This window comes from Oncorhynchus nerka, linkage group LG28, assembly GCF_034236695.1.
Source record: "Oncorhynchus nerka isolate Pitt River linkage group LG28, Oner_Uvic_2.0, whole genome shotgun sequence".
Taxonomy (NCBI): Eukaryota; Metazoa; Chordata; class Actinopteri; order Salmoniformes; family Salmonidae; genus Oncorhynchus; species Oncorhynchus nerka.
The window spans coordinates 28,891,158-28,911,092 of NC_088423.1; the positions used below are offsets into that span (position 1 = coordinate 28,891,158).

A 19,935-nucleotide genomic window follows, 5' to 3' on the forward strand; every position below is an offset into this window, starting at 1 on the left:
TACTTTGATGAATCTCAAATATAAAATATATTTTGATTTGTTTAACACTTTTTTTTAACCACATGATTATTTCATAGTTTTGATATCTTCACTATTATTCTACAATGTAGAAAATAGTAAAAAAAAAAAACTTGAATGAGTAGGTGTGTATCCTTTTTTTATGCGTACTGTCCATTTGTGTATATATAGTGTTTCTTCTCTTGCTTCATAGTTCTTGGAATGAGATGGATTAGTATGTCTAGGGCACTGAGTTTTCCATGATCATGACCTGGCAAGGAAAAACTCAGGGCTGTGACTCTGTGGCGTCATACACAAACAAACCAAGGGGAAAAAACAATACATGTAGGTCAGTTGTATTCTGGGTATTTTCCACCTGTTCAGTATTCAGACTGTTGGAATACCTTAGGATGTCAGACACAGTATCATGTCACACTACTGTCCCAGTCTGCTGACGTCACATAGTCCATTAACCAGAGACTCCGTTGGTTCTGACTCGTCTGTCGGCCGGTCCAGAGCATATCCGGGTGCAAACACTATTTTAAATCGTTCCAAATACTTTATATGGACTTGATTGAGTTTGCCTGACTTAATGAACCAATGGAAAAGTCCCAAAACGTTAAACTCCAGCCATTTGACACTCGATGCAGACTTACTCAAACGCTCAAAGTATATGAAAGATTTCACATAGTGTTTGAACACAGGTCTGGTCCAGAGTGGACGAGCAGTGTCAGTGGGTCCTAAAAGATGAACCACTACCCTGCCGTTAATACAACCCAGCTTCCTTGGAAGGGAGAGCGGGCCCTGGTCGAGAGCTCTGAAAGTTACTGGAGTGCCAGGGATTCTCTGTGACGCCATTCGCTGTGCTACACCCTATGGTTTAAGGGCCTAGCGGTGACACGCTGACCTTTACTCTACCTCGCCAGGCGGTATGCACTGTGTGTGTGCTTGCAATCAAACCATGCAACTTAATGGCTGAAGGGGAAACATGTCAGAGGAAGTATTATTAGAGTGAGTGGATGTCTAAGCAGCTGCGTACATAAGTAGCACTGCAGAGTATGGCGAATCAATGCATTACAATGCAACTGTGCTCTGCTCATTCATTCAGTCACAAGATGAAGGGTTGAGGGGCCTGCATGACAACATTAGTCGTATGCCACTATACACCCCTAGGATGAATGAACTTACAGGCCCATGTTGGCAAAAGCAACAACGACTACACACACTCACACACTCACAAACACACATTCAACATATGGCAGAGGCGTGTTTGACAACCCTGACAGTGTGCGATATGAAGTGTGTGTCTTTACCTCCACTCTTATGCATCAGCAAGCCAGAGCCTCACATTGAGATGCTAGAGCTCTTTCTCTCCATTACACTGTCTATAGGGACTCAAGTGATTGCTACCTTGGACCTCTTACTATAATGCAGATCTTGTGTCGGTTCATATGGTCATGTATTAATTAGGTAGATTCTATGAATACTTTAGATGGCACCTTGTGGAGCTATGCAGTACATGTACCCTCCAAGCCCACTCTCCTTTCAGGCACATGGTGCTAGATACTCTTGTAGAACATTGCAGATAGAAATATAACCTTTAGAGCAGCTGTCATGATTCCCTATTTCTATATGAAATAATAAACTCAGCAAAAAAACCCTGTCTTTCAAAGATAATTCGTAAAAACTAACAACTTCACAGCTCTTCATTATAAAGGGTTTAAACACTGTTTCCCATGCTTGTTCAATGAACCATAAACAATTAATGAACATGCACCTGTGGAACGGTCATTAAGACACTAACAGCTTACAGACGGTAGGCAATTAAGGTCACAGTTATGAAAACTTAGGACACTAAAGAGGCCTTTCTACTGACTCTGAAAAACACCAAAAGAAAGATGCCCAGGGTCCCTGCTCATCTGCGTGAATGTGCCTTAGGCATGCTGCAAGGAGGCATGAGGACTGCAGATGTGGCCAGGGCAATAAATTGCAATGTCCGTACTGTGAGACGCCAAAGACAGCGCTACAGGGAGACAGGACGGACAGCTGATCGTCCTCGCAGTGGCAGACCACGTGTAACAACACCTGTGGGACAGGTACAGGATGGCAGCAACAACTGCCTGAGTTACACCAGGAACGCACAATCCCTCCATCCGTGCTCAGACTGTCCGCAATAGGCTGAGAGGCTGGACTGAGGGCTTGTAGGCCTGTTGTAAGGCAGGTCCTCACCATACATCACTGGCAACAACGTCGCCTATGGGCACAAACCCACCGTTGCTGGACCAGACAGGACTGGCAAAAAGTGCTCTTCACTGACGAGTCGCGGTTTTGTCTCACCAGGGGTGATGGTCGGATTTGCGTTTATCGTTGAAGGAATGAGCGTTACACCGAGGCCTGTACTCTGGAGCGGGATCGATTTGGAGGTGGAGGGTCCGTCATGGTCTGGGGCGGTTTGTCACAGCATCATCGGACTGAGTTTGTTGCCATTGCAGGCAATCTCAACGTTGTATTTTACAGGGAAGACATCCTCCTCCCTCATGTGGTACCCTTCCTGCAGTCTCATCCTGACATGACCCTCCAGCATGACAAAGCCTCCAGCCATACTGCTCGGTCTGTGCGTGATTTCCTGCAAGACAGGAATGTCAGTGTACTGCCATGGCCAGCGAAGAGCCCGGATCTCAATCCTATAGAGCACGTCTGGGACCTGTTGGATCTGAGGGTGAGGGCTAGGGCCATTCCCCGCCGAGATGTCCGGGGACTTGTAGGTGCCTTGGTGGAGGAGTGGGGTAACATCTCACAGCAAGAACTGGCAAATCTGGTACAGTCCATGAGGAGGAGATGCACTGCAGTACTTAATGCAGCTGGTGGCCACACCAGATACTGACTGTTACTTTTGATTTTGACCCTCCCCCCTTTGTTCAGGGACACATTATATTTCTGTTTGTCACATGTCTGTGGAACTTGTTCAGTTTATGTCTGTTGTTGAATCTTGTTATGTTCATACAAATATTTACACATGTTACGTTTGCTGAAAATAAACGCAGTTGACAGTTTGAGTTTATTTGATCTTTACAGGGACAGTGCACATTAATCAACGTGATTTATTTTTTTGCTGAGTTTAGGTGTCTGATCAACAAAATGTTAACGCAATCTTTCTCTCTCTCTCTTTCTCCATCTCTCACTCCCCAATCTCTTGCTTCTCCATCTCTCTCTTGTTTTCTCCTCCATCTTTTTCTTTTTCCTCCACCTCTTTCTCCCCCTTTCTTCCAGGAGGCCCAGAAGGTGAATAACCCTGCTAACAGTCAGGCAGCAGATGGGACACCTAAGGGTCCTGATGAGAAGGACGAAGTGGTACCTGCCAGCGAGGTGGGGTGGATGACCTCTGTGAAGGACTGGGCCGGGGTCATGATATCAGCACAGACACTCACCGGCAGAGTCCTGGTACGTGCCCGAAGCATGTTTATGTTTATGTTTGTGTGTGTGTGTGTGTGTGTGTGTAGGGGTGTGTTGGTGCTTTTATTTTGAGCTGCTCTCAATCTCAGACCCCTGAAGATATTCTACCTGTAGTTCATATTATGTCAGAATGTGTGTGATGTCAGACGTAATAGACCTAGCAGAAGTATAACTGAGTTATTAAATTGTCATGCCACTGGGATAGCATGTCAATTTACTGGGATACATTCTCAGCTACGTTACTGTTAGATTGGAGGGTGTGTAGAACATGTGGTGTGTTTTTGTGACCAAAGACTGACAGGGTACACAGGGGTTGGAGGGAGGGAGCAAAGGACCCCTTGTCTGTGTCTGCTGCAGTGTAATCAGCTGATGATAAATCTGTCTGCTAGGCACGGCTGGAATAAAGCATCTGGACTCCCAGCATGAGCTGTATTTAAAACCAGACTAAGGAAACTCCTACATTTTACAAAGGGAAGAAACTCATATGTTTTATTTGTAAAGGTAGAATGTTTTCTTTTTTGAAATATTGATACATATAACATATGATAAGCCTGATTGTAAGACATACAGGCTAATAAATGCTTATAAAAAGTACCAAATGCTTATAAAAAGGTAAAGTACCAAAATGTATTGATTTAGGTGTTTCGTAGATGTTTGGTGTTTTGGATAAATACGAAACTCAAAGCGTTGGCCAAAACAAACACACAAAACTATAAAACCACCAACCCTAAAAGTGTAATTGTTAATATTTGGTGAGATGTGAATTCTTCACGTCTCCTTAGAATATGTGTGGGGGTGTGTGTCCTCTCTAAAGCACCTGTCTGATATTGAGGAGAAATTAAGCAGAGGTCTGTATAGAGCAGTACTCTGCATAGAAATATCTCACCTACTGTGATATTGTCTAGGTTTCTGCACCATATGCCTGCTTACTGACGCTGTAATGATATGATGGGAATGCACTCTAAACAATTAAGTGTGTATGCAGGTGAATGAGTGTGCGTGTGCATGTTTCAAGTGTTTGCACACATCTTGACATGTACAGTGTGTGTGGGCGGTGTTGTGGGACTCTTGCCATCCACCAGGCCTTTTCTGCAGATCAAAGCTGCGAGGAGCGTCTGTGTTCACTGAACCTGTTTCCATGTTACCATAGCAACTACAGTGTAGCCGTACTCAATCATCTGAACTGTGCAGGACAGGGGTAACACACACACAGGGTGGTGTGTATACCGTGTAGATTCAGTGACATAGGGAAGATAAATAAAGAAACCGATGTATGCCCTTAGAGCCCTAGGTCTCTGTCCATGTGCTGATCTTGATGACTTTGCTGCTAATAAAGATCAAGTGTGCTCTGGGGCTTAGCTAATTTCCAGAGGAATCTAAATACACCTATCACAGCTTCGCCCCAATGCCTTCTGTCGAGGGGGTACGCAGTGTATTCAGAAAGTATTCAGACCCCTTGCATTTTTCAAAATGTTGTTACGTTACAGCCTTATTCTAAAAATGGATTAAATAAAATACAAATCTCATTAATCTACACACAATACCCCATAATGACAAATCTATTACAAATATAAAACAGTTACCTTATTTACATAACTATTCAGACCCTTTGCCATGATACTCTAAATTGAGCTCAGGTGCATCCTGTTTCCATTGATCATCCTGGAGATGTTTCTACAACTTGATTGGAGTCCAGCTGCGGTAAATTCAATTGATTGGACATGATGTGGAAAGGCACACACCTGTCTATATAAGGTCCCACAGTTGACAGTCCATGTCAGAGCAAAAACCAAGCCATGGGGACAAAGGTCCGTAGAGCTCCGAGACAGGATTGTGTTGAGAAACAGATCTGGGGAAGGGCACCAAACATGTTGACGGTATTGAAGGTCCCCAAGAACAGTGGCCTCCATCATTCTTAAATGGAAGAAGTTTGGAACTCTTCCAAACTGAGCAATCGGGGGAGAAGGGCCTTGGTCAGGGAGGTGATCAAGAACCCAATGGTCACTCTGACAGAGCTCCCCGAGGGGAACTCCACCCCCCCATTCAGCTGAAAAGGTGGCGCAGGGAATTCAAAAATATTATTTAGAAATATTTAACTTTCACACATTAACAAGTCCAATACCTCAAATGAAAGATAAACATGTTGTTCATCTACCCATCATTTCCGATTTTTAAAATGTTTTACAGCGAAAACACAACGTATATTTATGTTAGACCACCACCAAATCAAAGGAAAAACGCAGCCATTTTTTTCCAGCCAAGGATAGAGTCACAAAAGCAGGATTATAGATAAAATGAATCACTAACCTTTTGAAAATCTTCATCAGATCACACTCATATGACATACACAATACATTTATGTTTTGTTCGATAATATGCATATTTATATCCACAAATCTTGGTTTACATTGACGCCATGTTCAGAAATGCCTCCAAAATATCCGGAGGAATTATAGAAAGCTACGCCAGATAACAGAAATACTCATCATAAACTTTGACTTAAGATACATGTTCTACATATAATTAACGATACACTGGTTCTTACTGCAACCGCTGTGTCAGATAGTTTTTTAACGTTACGGAAAAAGCCTACCATGCAATAATCTGAGACAGCGCTCAGACGTAAAAGTATTTCTCTGCCATGTTGGAGTCAACAGAAATACGAAATTACATCATAAATATTCCCTTACCTTTGATGATCTTTCATCAGAATGCAGTGCAAGGAGTCCTAGTTCCACAATAAATTGTTGTTTTGTTCCATAATGTCCAATACTAGTGTCCAATTAGCTGCATTTGCTACCACTTTCAGCTCACGTGCCCAAAAACTGACGCCGGTCCAGGACAACTCGCACGAAAACTTCAAAAGATATATTCCAGGTCGAATAAACTGGTCAAACTAAGTAGAGAATCAATCTTCAGGATGTTATTTTCATATATATCCAATAATGTTCCAACCGGATCATACGTTTTCAGCTGCAGCCAAATGGAACGGCGGTGGCACCCACAGAGAAATGCACCACAGGAAAATGGCATTCTGTCGGGACAGTGACTATTTCCCCTCCCATTCGGTCAAAGTTCACACCAAAAGCTCCATTCCACTTTCTACTGAATGAGGACATATAGTGGAAGGCGTAGTGCTACCAGATCCATATCTTGTTGGGAAAGGAGGGGGCGATGACGTCAAAGTTGACCCACATTCAGAATTTCACTTCTTGTTTGGAAGATTGCCTGCCTTATGAGTTCTGTTATACTCACAGACATAATTCAAACAGTTTGAGAAACTTCAGAGTGTTTTCTATCCAATAGTAATAATAATATGCATATATTAGCAATCTAGGACAGAGTAGGATGCAGTTCACTATGGGCACGCAATTCATCCAAAGTGAAAATACTGCCCCCTATCCTCAACCAGTTTTAACAGAGCAAAGTACAGAGCGATCCGAACATCTCTGAAGAGACATTTACATTTAAATAGCTGTGCAGCGACAATCCCCATCCAACCTGATAGAGCTTGAGAAGATCTACAAAAAAAGAATGGAAGAGACTTCCCAATTACAGGTGTGCCAAGTTTGTAGAGTCTTACCCAAGAAGACGAGGTACAAATCAGTCGTTCTGCCCCTGAACAAGGCAATTAACCCACCGTTCCTAGGCCGTCATTGAAAAAAATAATGAGTTCTTAACTGACTTGCCTAGTTAAATAAAGATTAAATCAAATTAAAAAATCCTAAATTACCGATTTCCAATTGTTATGAAAACTTGAAATCGGCCCTAATTAATCGGCCATTTCGATTAATCGGTCGACCTCTAATACATACATGCTCAATTGCATTCCTACTGAAACAAAAAAATATTGAAACACATAACAAAAACCTTTCAGTTATAGAACTTATGTTGTCCTGCCTTTCAAGCTTTGTAAATAAAATGCACAACCAGCCATTCAAGTTTATCTTCATCACTACTCCAGAATAGGTCTGGTTTCTTAAATCATATAAAGTACAGTAAAATACATGCAGTTAATTATTGATCTTCTCATTTATGTCATTGAACCTACCTTCAATTTCCAGAGCCAGTATCCCTGTTCTCAACTGAGCACACAAGGATCTTTTGATTTCTTGTTAGGTGAGAGGTGACATAGGGTTCTGGATCATAGGTGATTTGATCTGGTTAGAAGTTATGAGTTTTGGTTTTAGCCATATATCAGTTGACCATTTTTCTTTGAGGGTGAACTTGTGTTGGATCATGTTGACAATGCATCGTAAAGTTATTTCTAAATACGTGTTGTAGATCAGCTTCCTGATATGTCATTGAGATCCTTTGTCCAAGGGTAATTGTGTGTTTTATCCCAGTTGAAAATATGTTTTGTTATTCTGTCCCCTGGCATATTAATAACACGGTTTCATAACCTAATAATTTCACCCCTCTGTCTTATTTTCACTAGGCTCCCATCCCATGTCTCCTTGAATAGCAAGGCTTGGAGCAAGCTAAAGTAACGTCTTCTGGCTCTGTTCTGAATAGAGTTAGCCCTGTTTTGGCTTCTTTACAACCTCAGATTCCAGTAGCATAGTTCAATATAGATTTGTGTGTGTGTGTTGTCTTAATGGGAGCCAATACCCGGACTGAATCACTGAAACCATTACAGCTCATCACATTGATCTCACATGGAAGCAACAGTGAGCAGGTGCAGACAAGCCTGTGTGTGTGTTTGTTGTTGTCTTAATGGGAGCCAGTACCCGGGTTGAATCATTATAGCTCATCACATCAATCTCCCATGTAAGCAACAGTGAGCAGGTGCACACACACACACGTCCTCATTTTCCACCAGATCATTCTCATCTTGTGGAACATTAAGGGAATGGTAGTTACATTTATCGCTCTGTCTGTTCCTGTATGTGTTAACCTCAACCATTAGAGAGGGAAAAACTAAATTGACCCAAATGTTCTACTGACAGATATGGAGTTGGTAGAATAAGCATGTATGGTTCCAAATTCAATGTGAATTACTAGAGTACTGCAGACAGAATATTTGGAGATTATTCAAATATTAAAGAGATGGTAGGAGTGACCGCCTGCCAGCATCTCTCGCTTGCTCGTTCGCTCTGTCTGTCTGTCTGTCTGTCTGTCTGTCTGTCTGTCTGTCTGTCTGTCTGTCTGTCTGTCTGTTTACTGTGGGAGTGAGAGACGCTTTATAGCAATATGAAACGACAAAAGAAGAGTATCTGAGTGACTCAGCAGGTTGTGACACTACAGTAAATGGTTAATCCACTCACCATGTCCCTGGTCTATAGACCTCCGGGTTAACTGTAATCTCATAATGTGGAGAGGAAGGGAATGCTTCCAGTGAAGGATTATATCCTCTCTATTATTGATATAGTCCTCTATCTCTTCTCCCTGCTATTACTGGACTCTGCAGGACCAGACTGCAGGCAGAAATGGGTCAGAGCAGACATCTTTCTTGCTTTATGGGATCTTGGGTGGGAACCAGTAACCATCTGCTGTCATGGCCTTTTCCCAACCCTGTGGCGGTGGCCATCTCGCTCTCTCTCTCTCTCACTTGATCCCTCTATCCACATCGCATGGCGCTACAGAGGGTGGTGCGGACAGCATAGTACATCACTGGAGCCAAGTTCCCTGCCATCCAGGACCTCGATATCAGGTGGTGTCAGAGGAAGGCCCGGAAAACTCCAGCCAACCTAGCCATTCTCTCTGCTTCCGCACGGCAAGCTGTACCGGAGCAACAAGTCTGACAGCAACAGCCTCCTGAACAGCTTCTATCCCCATAAGACTGCTAAATAGCTAACAAAATGCCTACATGGACTATCTGAGTTGAACTTTTTTGAATGCTAAGTGTCAGGTCTGGAGGAAACCTGGCACCATCCCTAAGGTGAAGCATGGTGGTGGCAGCATCATGCTATGGGGAAGTTTTTCAGTGGTAGGGACTGGGAGACTAGTCAGGATAAAGGCAAAGGTGAACCGAGAAAAGTACAGAGAGATCCTTGATGAAAACCTGCTCCACAGCGCTCAAGACTTCAGACTGGGGGTGAAGGTTCACCTTCCAACAGGACAACGACCCTAAGCACACAGCCAAGACAATGCAGGAGTGGCTTCGGGACAAGTCTCTGAAAGTCGTTGAGAGGCCCAGCCAGAGCCCTGACTTGAACCCGATCGAACTCTGGAGAGACCTGAAAATAGCTGTGCAGCAACGCTCCCCATCCAACCTGACAGAGCTTGTGAGGGTCTGCAGAGAGGAATGGGAGAAACTCTCCAAATACAAGTGTGACAAGTTTGTAGCATCATACCCAAGAAGACTCAAGGCTGTAATTGCTACCACAGGTGTTTCAACAAAGTACTGAGTAAAAGGTCTGAGTACTTATGCAAATGTCATATTTCAGTTTGACATTTTTTATGAATTAGCAACATTTCTTTAAACCTATTTTTGCTTTGTCATCATTGGGTTTTGTGTGTAGATTGATGAGGGAAACATACATTTTAAATTTAAATTTTAATACATTTTAGAATGAGGCTGTAACAAAATGTGGAAAAAGTCAAGGGGTCTGAATACTTTCCGAAGACACTGTATATCCTAATGCCTTGTCACCTTACCCTTATACATTACTACCTACCTCTTATCCCTGCACATTGTAAATATGCTATGGCACTGACACTGGAATTAACCCAGTATATAGCTTACTGATTTTGTTGTGTTCTTCTTATTTCTATTTATTATGTATTTTTGTTCTACTTTATTTTGTAGTACTGTATATTGATTTGGGAAAATAACTGGCAAGAAAGTCATTTCATTGCACTTGTGCTCATGACAATGAAACTTGAAACCACTCTCTCCTCTATCCTCTATCCCTGTTTCCACACACAGTACTGACCCCCTCTATCCTGTCTCTATCCAAGTCCTACTGGGACTTGGGGCTTGGATAACTGTGTTGTAGACAGTTTCACTGTTGTGTAGTTAGTTTTGTAATGTGTGTAGTTAATTGTGTACTGGGCTGGTAAAGGCTAATTATCTTCTCCCATGGAGCGTGTTTGTATGTGGAGCTGATCTGCTGCTGTCATCAACACACACTAAAATTGATATCTGAAACAGTGTCCACAGCCATATAGACAGCCTGGTTTAGAAGTGGATGCCACGTCCGTCCTCTCTAAATGATCTCTCAGAGAATAGCAGCCTATCCAGGAAATCCATCTCTTCCTCATCTCTTCTTCCCACATCTAGTGTAACAATGTATCGCCACGGAGAGTGTGCTCTCACATAATGCAACTCAATTGAATCTAGTTTGTTGTTTAAGAGTCTCATAGTTCCATATTCTGTCTGTCGCGTTGTCTCAGCTGGCACAGGGTTTGTGTGTGTGCGTGCATGCATTCGTGCCCGGGCCTAATCGTATGGGAGTTAGCTATACGCAGCTTATTTGTCTTTTGCCATAATTTATCAGAGGAATCGATGGCAATCCAATCCAGCATTGATTCAGTCATGCGGTCTGTTGATGGATGACTGTTTATACAGGCTGAGACCCGGGGACTGATGGACAGACTGAGTGCAGAGAGACATGGGTGTGGCTTCTGCTAGAGTCCTCTATAATTATAACACAATAAGATGGGCAAGGGGACTGACTGCAGAAAGGAGAGAGACATGGTTGTGGCTTCTTCAAGAGTCAATCCCCTACTGCAAGGGTCCTTTATAATACACTATACTAGCAGTAGCTCTGAATGACTAACTGCAGAGAGAGACATGGGTGTGGCTTCTGCTTGCATCAGTCCTCTACAATACTGGTGGATATACAGTGCCTTGAAAAAGTATTCATCCCCCTTGGCGTTTTTCCTATTTTGTTGCATTACAACCTGTAATTTAAATAGATTTTTATTTGGATTTCATGTAATGGACACATGCAAAATAGACCAAATTGGTGAAGTGAAAAAAAAAGAAAAGAAAAAAAGTTGTGTGTGCATATGTATTCATCCCCTTTGCTATGAAGCCCCTAAATAAGATTTGGTGATAGATTGCACACAGGTGGACTTTATTTAAGTGTCACATGATCTCAATATATATATACCTGTTCTGAAAGGCCCCAGAGTCTGCAATGCCACTAAGCAAGGGGTACCACCAAGCAAGCGGCACCATGAAGACAAAGGAGCTATCCAAACAGGTCAGGGACAAAGTTGTGGAGAAGTACAGATCAGGGTTGGGTTCTAAAAAAAAGATCAGACTTTGACATCCCAAGGAGCACCATTAAATCCATTATTAAAAAATGGAAAGGATATGGCACCACAACAAACCTGCCAAGAGAGGGCCACCCACAAAAACTCACGGACAAGGCAAGGAGGGCATTAATCAGAGAGGCAACAAAAATAAATGATGGATGGCGCTAAATACAGGGAAATCCTTGAGGGAAACTTGTTTCAGTCTTCCAGAGATTTGAGACTGGGACGGAGATTCACCTTCCAGCAGGACAATGACCCTAAGCATACTGCTAAAGCAACACTCAAGTGGTTTAAGGGGAAACATTTAAATGTCTTGGAATGGCCTAGTCAAAGCCCAGATCTCAATCCAAATGAGAATCTGTGGTATGACTTAAAGATTGCTGTACACCAGCGGAACCCATCCAACTTGAAGGAACTGGAGCAGTTTTGCCTTGAAGAATGGGCAAAAATCGCAGTGGCTAGATGTGCCAAGCTTATAGAGACATACCCCAGGAGACTTTCAGCTGTAATTGCTGAGAAAGGTGGCTCTACAAATTATTAATATTTTGGGGGTGAATAGTTAGCACGCTCAAGTTTTCTGTTTTTTAGGTCTTATTTCTTGTTTGTTTCACAATAAGAAATATTGTGCATCTTCTACATGATAGGCATGTTGTGTAAATGAAATGATACAAACACCCAAAAAATCTATTTTCATTCCAGGTTGTAAGGCAACAAAATAGGAAAAATGCCAAGGGGGGTGAATACTTTCGCAAGCCACTGTAGACTGAGTGTACAAAACTTTAAGAACACCTTCCTAATATTGAGTTGCACGCCCCCTTTTTGCCCTAAGAACAGTCTCAATTCGTCGGGGCATGGACTTTACAAGGTGCTGAAAACGTTCCATAGGGATGCTGGCCCATGTTGACTCCAATGCTTCTCACTGTTGTGTCAAGTTGGCTGGGTGTCCATTGGGTGGTGGACCTTGATACACACGAGAAACTGTTGAGCGTGAAAAACCCAGCAGTTTTGCAGTTCTTGATGCAAACCGGTTTGCTTGGCATCTATTACCATACCCTGTTCAAAGACATTTCAATATTTTGTCTTGCCCATTCACCCTCTGGATGGTACACGTACACAATCCATGTTTCAATTGTCTCAAGGCTTAAAAATCCTTCTTTAACCAGTCTCCTCCCCTTCATCTACACTGATTGAAGTGGATTTAACAGGTGACATCAAAAAGGGATCATAGCTTTCACCTGGATTCACCTGGTCAGTCTATGTCATGGAACGAGCAGGTGTCCTTAATGTTTTATATACTCAGTGTATAAGTTGATAGATGGATAAGGGGTCTGACTGCAGAGAGAGACGTGACCAATGCAGTGCCATAGAACAAGAACCCCCTACCGAAGAGATGGACGGAAAGAAATACACATAGATAACCAGCCCATCAAAGGCATTGAGAACTCCCTCCCGGACACTGACACTAATTTAGTCTAACTGAATGGGAGAATCCCAGTAGCTAGGTCACCACCTCCAAGATGTACTTACAAAGGAGACCTGAGTGGAGGTTACAACCCAATATGAGGATGATATCTTGTATTTGAGCACACAGTGTTGACACTGACCTTAACTCCGACTGTGCAGACTGTAAATGAACCCTAATGGGCATACTGTATGTCATGTAACCTGATTTAATGGTATTGTACAGTAGACAGATATTTGACATGCCAGGGGAATCTCAGGCTGACAGGTGAGGCCACAGGGCTGATGGGTATTAAGACGGGTTGATGTCACCTGAGAAATGTTGCTGCTCTGCTGAGTCCCGGCGGAGAGGGAAGGGAGGGTATGGAGGAGGTATAAGACAGGGAAAAGAGTCGAGGGGATAGGGAGAAGGGAAGGGAGAAAAGGAGTCGAGGGGATAGGGAGAAGGGAAGGGCGAAAAGGAGTCGAGGGGATAGGGAGAAGGGAAGGGCGAAAAGGAGTCGAGGGGATAGGGAGAAGGGAAGGGCGAAAAGGAGTCGAGGGGATAGGGGGAAGGGAGGAAAGGAGTCGAGGGGATAGGGAGAAGATAATGGAGGAAAGGAGTCGAGGGAATAGGGAGGGGAGAGGGGAAGGGAGAAAATTAGAGGAGAGGGTAGGGACAGGGCAGGCTACCATGACGCTGTATACTTTGACCTAGTATGAATTCAAAGACACCAACAGTTCTCTTACTACGCCAGCAGAGACATGATGCTCGATGTCTACTGTGAGCACAAGACATAAATGTGTTGTCCTGATAATACTTTTCAAACCAGATGGTTTAGGTTTTGGAAGGGCTTGGGTTGAGTCATTGGTCATTCGTGAAAGAAAATGTATGCAACTATTGTTATTGTGGTATGTTGCTAAAATATGCATTTTACACAACTAAAGAACAAAATGCATTGCAACAGGTCTACTCTGTGATTTCTATGTTGGGGGCTTGTATTATCATTTAGAGGTCTAGTTTCTGTGTGTGGCTCTTCCATTACCTTCTACCATGGTTAACAGAGGGAACAGCCTTGTTTTGTAACACACCTTGTGGTTTTACAATCTGAAAATGGGAGTCCTCAATTTGTCCCAATGACTGATTCCCACTGCAATCCCTTTTACTGGCTTGTCGTGATTATTTCCCCACCTAAAGAGTCTCACCCTTGTTCTCTCATTTTTCCTCTCCCCTGTCTCGCCTCTGTCCATTAAACACCCTGTTTGTCACCTGGAGCGTTATTAGAATGATCCAGACTCGTTTATTCTCCTCCCTCTGTCCATCTTCCTCCCTCCATCCGACGGTCTGAAAGGTCAGACCACCAGACAGACAGACAGTGATGTTTCATTTGCTACCTACCTGTCCTCAAGGCTTCTTATTGGATCAGGGTCACACATGACTTATCGTGATGTCCCGGGCCCGAGACATTTGTGGCATCTTCATTCATTGTTTCCTTCAAACTAAAGGGTTCAAGACAGTTCACAATGAGAACAGTGACTTTTCTTTAGAGAACAATCACAAATCCAAACTGTTTAAGGACTCAGTAGAAAGACGACACAGTTGATTAATGACCAGCAGTTTTGATGAATGACAATCCTTTTCAAGGAGAAAAAGGCAGGAACCTCATCTTGGGAAGTATGCTGTGTTTGTACTAAATATCGGACCATTTCATTATTTGGTAGAGTTGCGTAGCTCTGATGCCTGTCAGACTTTGTATTCTGTGGTTTATTCTACAGTTAAAACACTTAGCTAATTACAGAAAGGCCACTGAACTGTGGATTTCAAAACAAACCATGTGCTCTGAGGTCATTAAAAATGGCCATCCTGGAGAATGACATTCTGTCTGCATTTGATTATTATTTATGTGCAGCTGACATCTCCAGCTATTGAGATTGTTGTAAACGTCCACCGTCTACCGAATAGCAGCACTGTAGAAACTATTACACTCAACTGAACGACTTGATTAGTGTAGTGTTAGCTAGCTACATAGTTGTCTTTGCTGTCTTCGTATCCAAGATAATTGTGTAGTTTAGAGTGTGTAGTCTTAGAGTGATTATCTTAATTTACCGAGGTTAGCTAGCCAGCTATTTGTCGTCCTTAACGTAGGACACACTGCTAGCTAGCCAACAGCTAGCCAACGTCTACCGAATAGAACTTCCGCACTCAACAACCCGGTCGCATTGCGCTTCGCTCCACAGGTAGTATCACATTTTCATTTCATTTCATTACAGTACAACGGTTTGATTTGTTTGATCGTAGCTAGCTACATAGCCGTCTTTGTATCAAAGATAATTGTGTAGTCTAGAGCGATTTTCTAGGTTAGCTAGCCAGCTATTGTCGTTATTTTAACGCAACGTAACGTAATCAACACTGCTAGCTAGCCAGCTAGCCCCGAATAGCAGCACTGTAGAAACTTTTACACTCAACGGAACGACTTGATTAGTGTAGTGTCAACAACGCAGCCACTGCCAGCTAGCCTACAAAGTCAACAACGCAGCCACTGCCAGCTAGCCTACTTCAGCAGTACTGTATCATTTTAATCATTTTAGTCAATAAGATTCGTGCTACGTAAGCTTAACTTTCTGAACATTCGAGACGTGTAGTCCACTTGTCATTCCAATCTCCTTTGCATTAGCGTTGCCTCTTCTGTAGCCTGTCAACTATGTGTCTGTCTATCCCTGTTCTCTCCTCTCTGCACAGACCATACAAACGCTCCACACCGCGTGGCCGCGGCCACCCTAATCTGGTGGTCCCAGCGCGCACGACCCACGTGGAGTTCCAGGTCTCCGGTAGCCTCTGGAACTGCCGATCTGCGGCCAACAAGGCAGAGTTCATCTCAGCCTATGCCTTCCTCCAGTCCCTCGACTTCTTGGCACTGACGGAAACATTGATCACCACAGATAACACTGCTACTCCTACTGCTCTCTCTTCGTCCGCCCACGTGTTCTCGCACACCCCGAGAGCTTCTGGTCAGCGGGGTGGTGGCACCGGGATCCTCATCTCTCCCAAGTGGTCATTCTCTCTTTCTCCCCTTACCCATCTGTCTATCGCCTCCTTTGAATTCCATGCTGTCACAGTTACCAGCCCTTTCAAGCTTAACATCCTTATCATTTATCGCCCTCCAGGTTCCCTCGGAGAGTTCATCAATGAGCTTGATGCCTTGATAAGCTCCTTTCCTGAGGACGGCTCACCTCTCACAGTTCTGGGCGACTTTAACCTCCCCACGTCTACCTTTGACTCATTCCTCTCTGCCTCCTTCTTTCCACTCCTCTCCTCTTTTGACCTCACCCTCTCACCTTCCCCCTACTCACAAGGCAGGCAATACGCTCGACCTCATCTTTACTATATGCTGTTCTTCCACTAACCTCATTGCAACTCCCTCCAAGTCTCCGACCACTACCTTGTATCCTTTTCCCTCTCGCTCTCATCCAACACTTCCCACACTGCCCCTACTCGGATGGTATCGCGCCGTCCCAACCTTCGCTCTCTCTCCCCCGCTACTCTCTCCTCTTCCATCCTATCATCTCTTCCCTCTGCTCAAACCTTCTCCAACCTATCTCCTGATTCTGCCTCCTCAACCCTCCTCTCCTCCCTTTCTGCATCCTTTGACTCTCTATGTCCCCTATCCTCCAGGCCGGCTCGGTCCTCCCCTCCCGCTCCGTGGCTCGACGACTCATTGCGAGCTCACAGAACAGGGCTCCGGGCAGCCGAGCGGAAATGGAGGAAAACTCGCCTCCCTGCGGACATGGCATCCTTTCACTCCCTCCTCTCTACATTTTCCTCTTCTGTCTCTGCTGCTAAAGCCACTTTCTACCACTCTAAATTCCAAGCATCTGCCTCTAACCCTAGGAAGCTCTTTGCCACCTTCTCCTCCCTCCTGAATCCTCCTCCCCCCCCTCCTCCCTCTCTGCAGATGACTTCGTCAACCATTTTGAAAAGAAGGTCGACGACATCCGATCCTCGTTTGCTAAGTCAAACGACACCGCTGGTTCTGCTCACACTGCCCTACCCTGTGCTCTGACCTCTTTCTCCCCTCTCTCCAGATGAAATCTCGCGTCTTGTGACGGCCGGCCGCCCAACAACCTGCCCGCTTGACCCTATCCTCTCCTCTCTTCTCCAGACCATTTCCGGAGACCTTCTCCCTTACCTCACCTCGCTCATCAACTCATCCCTGACCGCTGGCTACGTCCCTTCCGTCTTCAAGAGAGCGAGAGTTGCACCCCTTCTGAAAAAACCTACACTCGATCCCTCCGATGTCAACAACTACAGACCAGTATCCCTTCTTTCTTTTCTCTCAAAACTCTTGAACGTGCCGTCCTTGGCCAGCTCTCCCGCTATCTCTCTCAGAATGACCTTCTTGATCCAAATCAGTCAGGTTTCAAGACTAGTCATTCAACTGAGACTGCTCTTCTCTGTATCACGGAGGCGCTCCGCACTGCTAAAGCTAACTCTCTCTCCTCTGCTCTCATCCTTCTAGACCTATCGGCTGCCTTCGATACTGTGAACCATCAGATCCTCCTCTCTCCGAGTTGGGCATCTCCGGCGCGGCCCACGCTTGGATTGCGTCCTACCTGACAGGTCGCTCCTACCAGGTGGCGTGGCGAGAATCTGTCTCCTCACCACGTGCTCTCACCACTGGTGTCCCCCAGGGCTCTGTTCTAGGCCCTCTCCTATTCTCGCTATACACCAAGTCACTTGGCTCTGTCATAACCTCACATGGTCTCTCCTATCATTGCTATGCAGACGACACACAATTAATCTTCTCCTTTCCCCCTTCTGATGACCAGGTGGCGAATCGCATCTCTGCATGTCTGGCAGACATATCAGTGTGGATGACGGATCACCACCTCAAGCTGAACCTCGGCAAGACGGAGCTGTTCTTCCTCCCGGGGAAGGACTGCCCGTTCCATGATCTCGCCATCACGGTTGACAACTCCATTGTGTCCTCCTCCCAGAGCGCTAAGAACCTTGGCGTGATCCTGGACAACACCCTGTCGTTCTCAACTAACATCAAGGCGGTGGCCCGTTCCTGTAGGTTCATGCTCTACAACATCCGCAGAGTACGATCCTGCCTCACACAGGAAGCGGCGCAGGTCCTAATCCAGGCACTTGTCATCTCCCGTCTGGATTACTGCAACTCGCTGTTGGCTGGGCTCCCTGCCTGTGCCATTAAACCCCTACAACTAATCCAGAACGCCGCAGCCCGTCTGGTGTTCAACCTTCCCAAGTTCTCTCACGTCACCCCGCTCCTCCGGTCTCTCCACTGGCTTCCAGTTGAAGCTCGCATCCGCTACAAGACCATGGTGCTTGCCTACGGAGCTGTGAGGGGAACGGCACCTCAGTACCTCCAGGCTCTGATCAGGCCCTACACCCAAACAAGGGCACTGCGTTCATCCACCTCTGGCCTGCTCGCCTCCCTACCACTGAGGAAGTACAGTTCCCGCTCAGCCCAGTCAAAACTGTTCGCTGCTCTGGCCCCCCAATGGTGGAACAAACTCCCTCACGACGCCAGGACAGCGGAGTCAATCACCACCTTCCGGAGACACCTGAAACCCCACCTCTTTAAGGAATACCTAGGATAGGATAAAGTAATCCTTCTCACCCCCTTAAAAGATTTAGATGCACTATTGTAAAGTGGCTGTTCCACTGGATGTCATAAGGTGAATGCACCAATTTGTAAGTCGCTCTGGATAAGAGCGTCTGCTAAATGACTTAAATGTAAAAATGTAATGTTGTTCAGCAAGGATGGCATGCTAGTGCAAAACACGGGCATACAAACAGACAGTCGGACAGCTAGCTAGCCAGCCAAACAGACAGTCAGACAGCTAGCTAGCCAGCCAAACAGACAGTCAGACAGCTAGCTAGCTAGCCAGCCAAACAGACAGTCAGACAGACCAACATTCTGTGGCCAGCCTGGTCACTGTCAGTAGGCGGTGACTCATTGCTCTAGCTGTCCGACTGTCTGTTTGTATGCCCGTGTTTTGCACTAGCATGCCATCCTTGCTGAACAACAATCTCAATAAACAGGCTCTGCAGCTCCTGAGCTGGAGATGTCAGCTGCACATAAATAATAATCAAATGCAGACAGAATGTCATTCTCCAGGATGGCCATTTTTAATGACCTCAGAGCACATGGTTTGTTTTGAAATTCTCATTGTGAACTGTCTTGAACCCTTTAGTTTGAAGGAAACACAGTGTCAGTGGCCTTTCTGTAGTGGCCTTTCTGTAATTAGCTAAGTGTTTTAACTGTCAGCTGAGCTAGCCAGCCAAACAGACAGGCGGACAGCAAATGAAACATCACTGTCTAGCCATGGAGGGAGGAAGATGGACAGAGGGAGGAGAATAAACAAATTCAGACAAACAGTCAGAACAGCTAGCTAGCCAGCCAAACAGACAGTCAGACAGCTAGTTAGCCAGCCAAACAGACAGTCGGACAGCTAGCTAGCCAGCCAAACAGACAGTCAGACAGCTAGCTAGCCAGCCAAACAGACAGTCAGACAGCTAGATAGCCAGCCAAACAGACAGTCAGACAGACCAACATTCTGTGGCCAGCCTGGTCACTGTCAGTAGGCGGTGACTCATTGCTTTAGTAATGACGCACAGCAAATGGACCAGAACCTGCACATGCATGGTCACCGATCCACAACCCACCACCACCACCAACTCCACATTTCATAAAACCTCCCTTTAAAGGCCCAGTGCAGTCAAAAACGTGATTTACACTGTTTTATATGTATATTTCAACACAGAGGTTTGAATAATACTGTGAAATTGTAGCAATTGCTCTTTGCTAAGAA

General features: G+C 44.9%; 1 protein-coding gene across 9 annotated transcripts in view; it reads left to right on the top strand.

Annotated features, from left to right (window-relative positions):
• The window catches only part of kcnma1a (potassium large conductance calcium-activated channel, subfamily M, alpha member 1a), a 314,116-nt gene that overhangs the window by 108,677 nt on the left and 185,504 nt on the right, over positions 1-19,935 (top strand). For all 9 annotated transcript variants that reach the window (XM_065012741.1, XM_065012744.1, XM_065012743.1 and 6 more), the window contains exon 2: positions 3,268-3,438. In XM_065012741.1, coding sequence (XP_064868813.1) covers positions 3,268-3,438 — 171 coding nt within the window. The remainder of the gene's footprint in view (positions 1-3,267; positions 3,439-19,935) is intronic.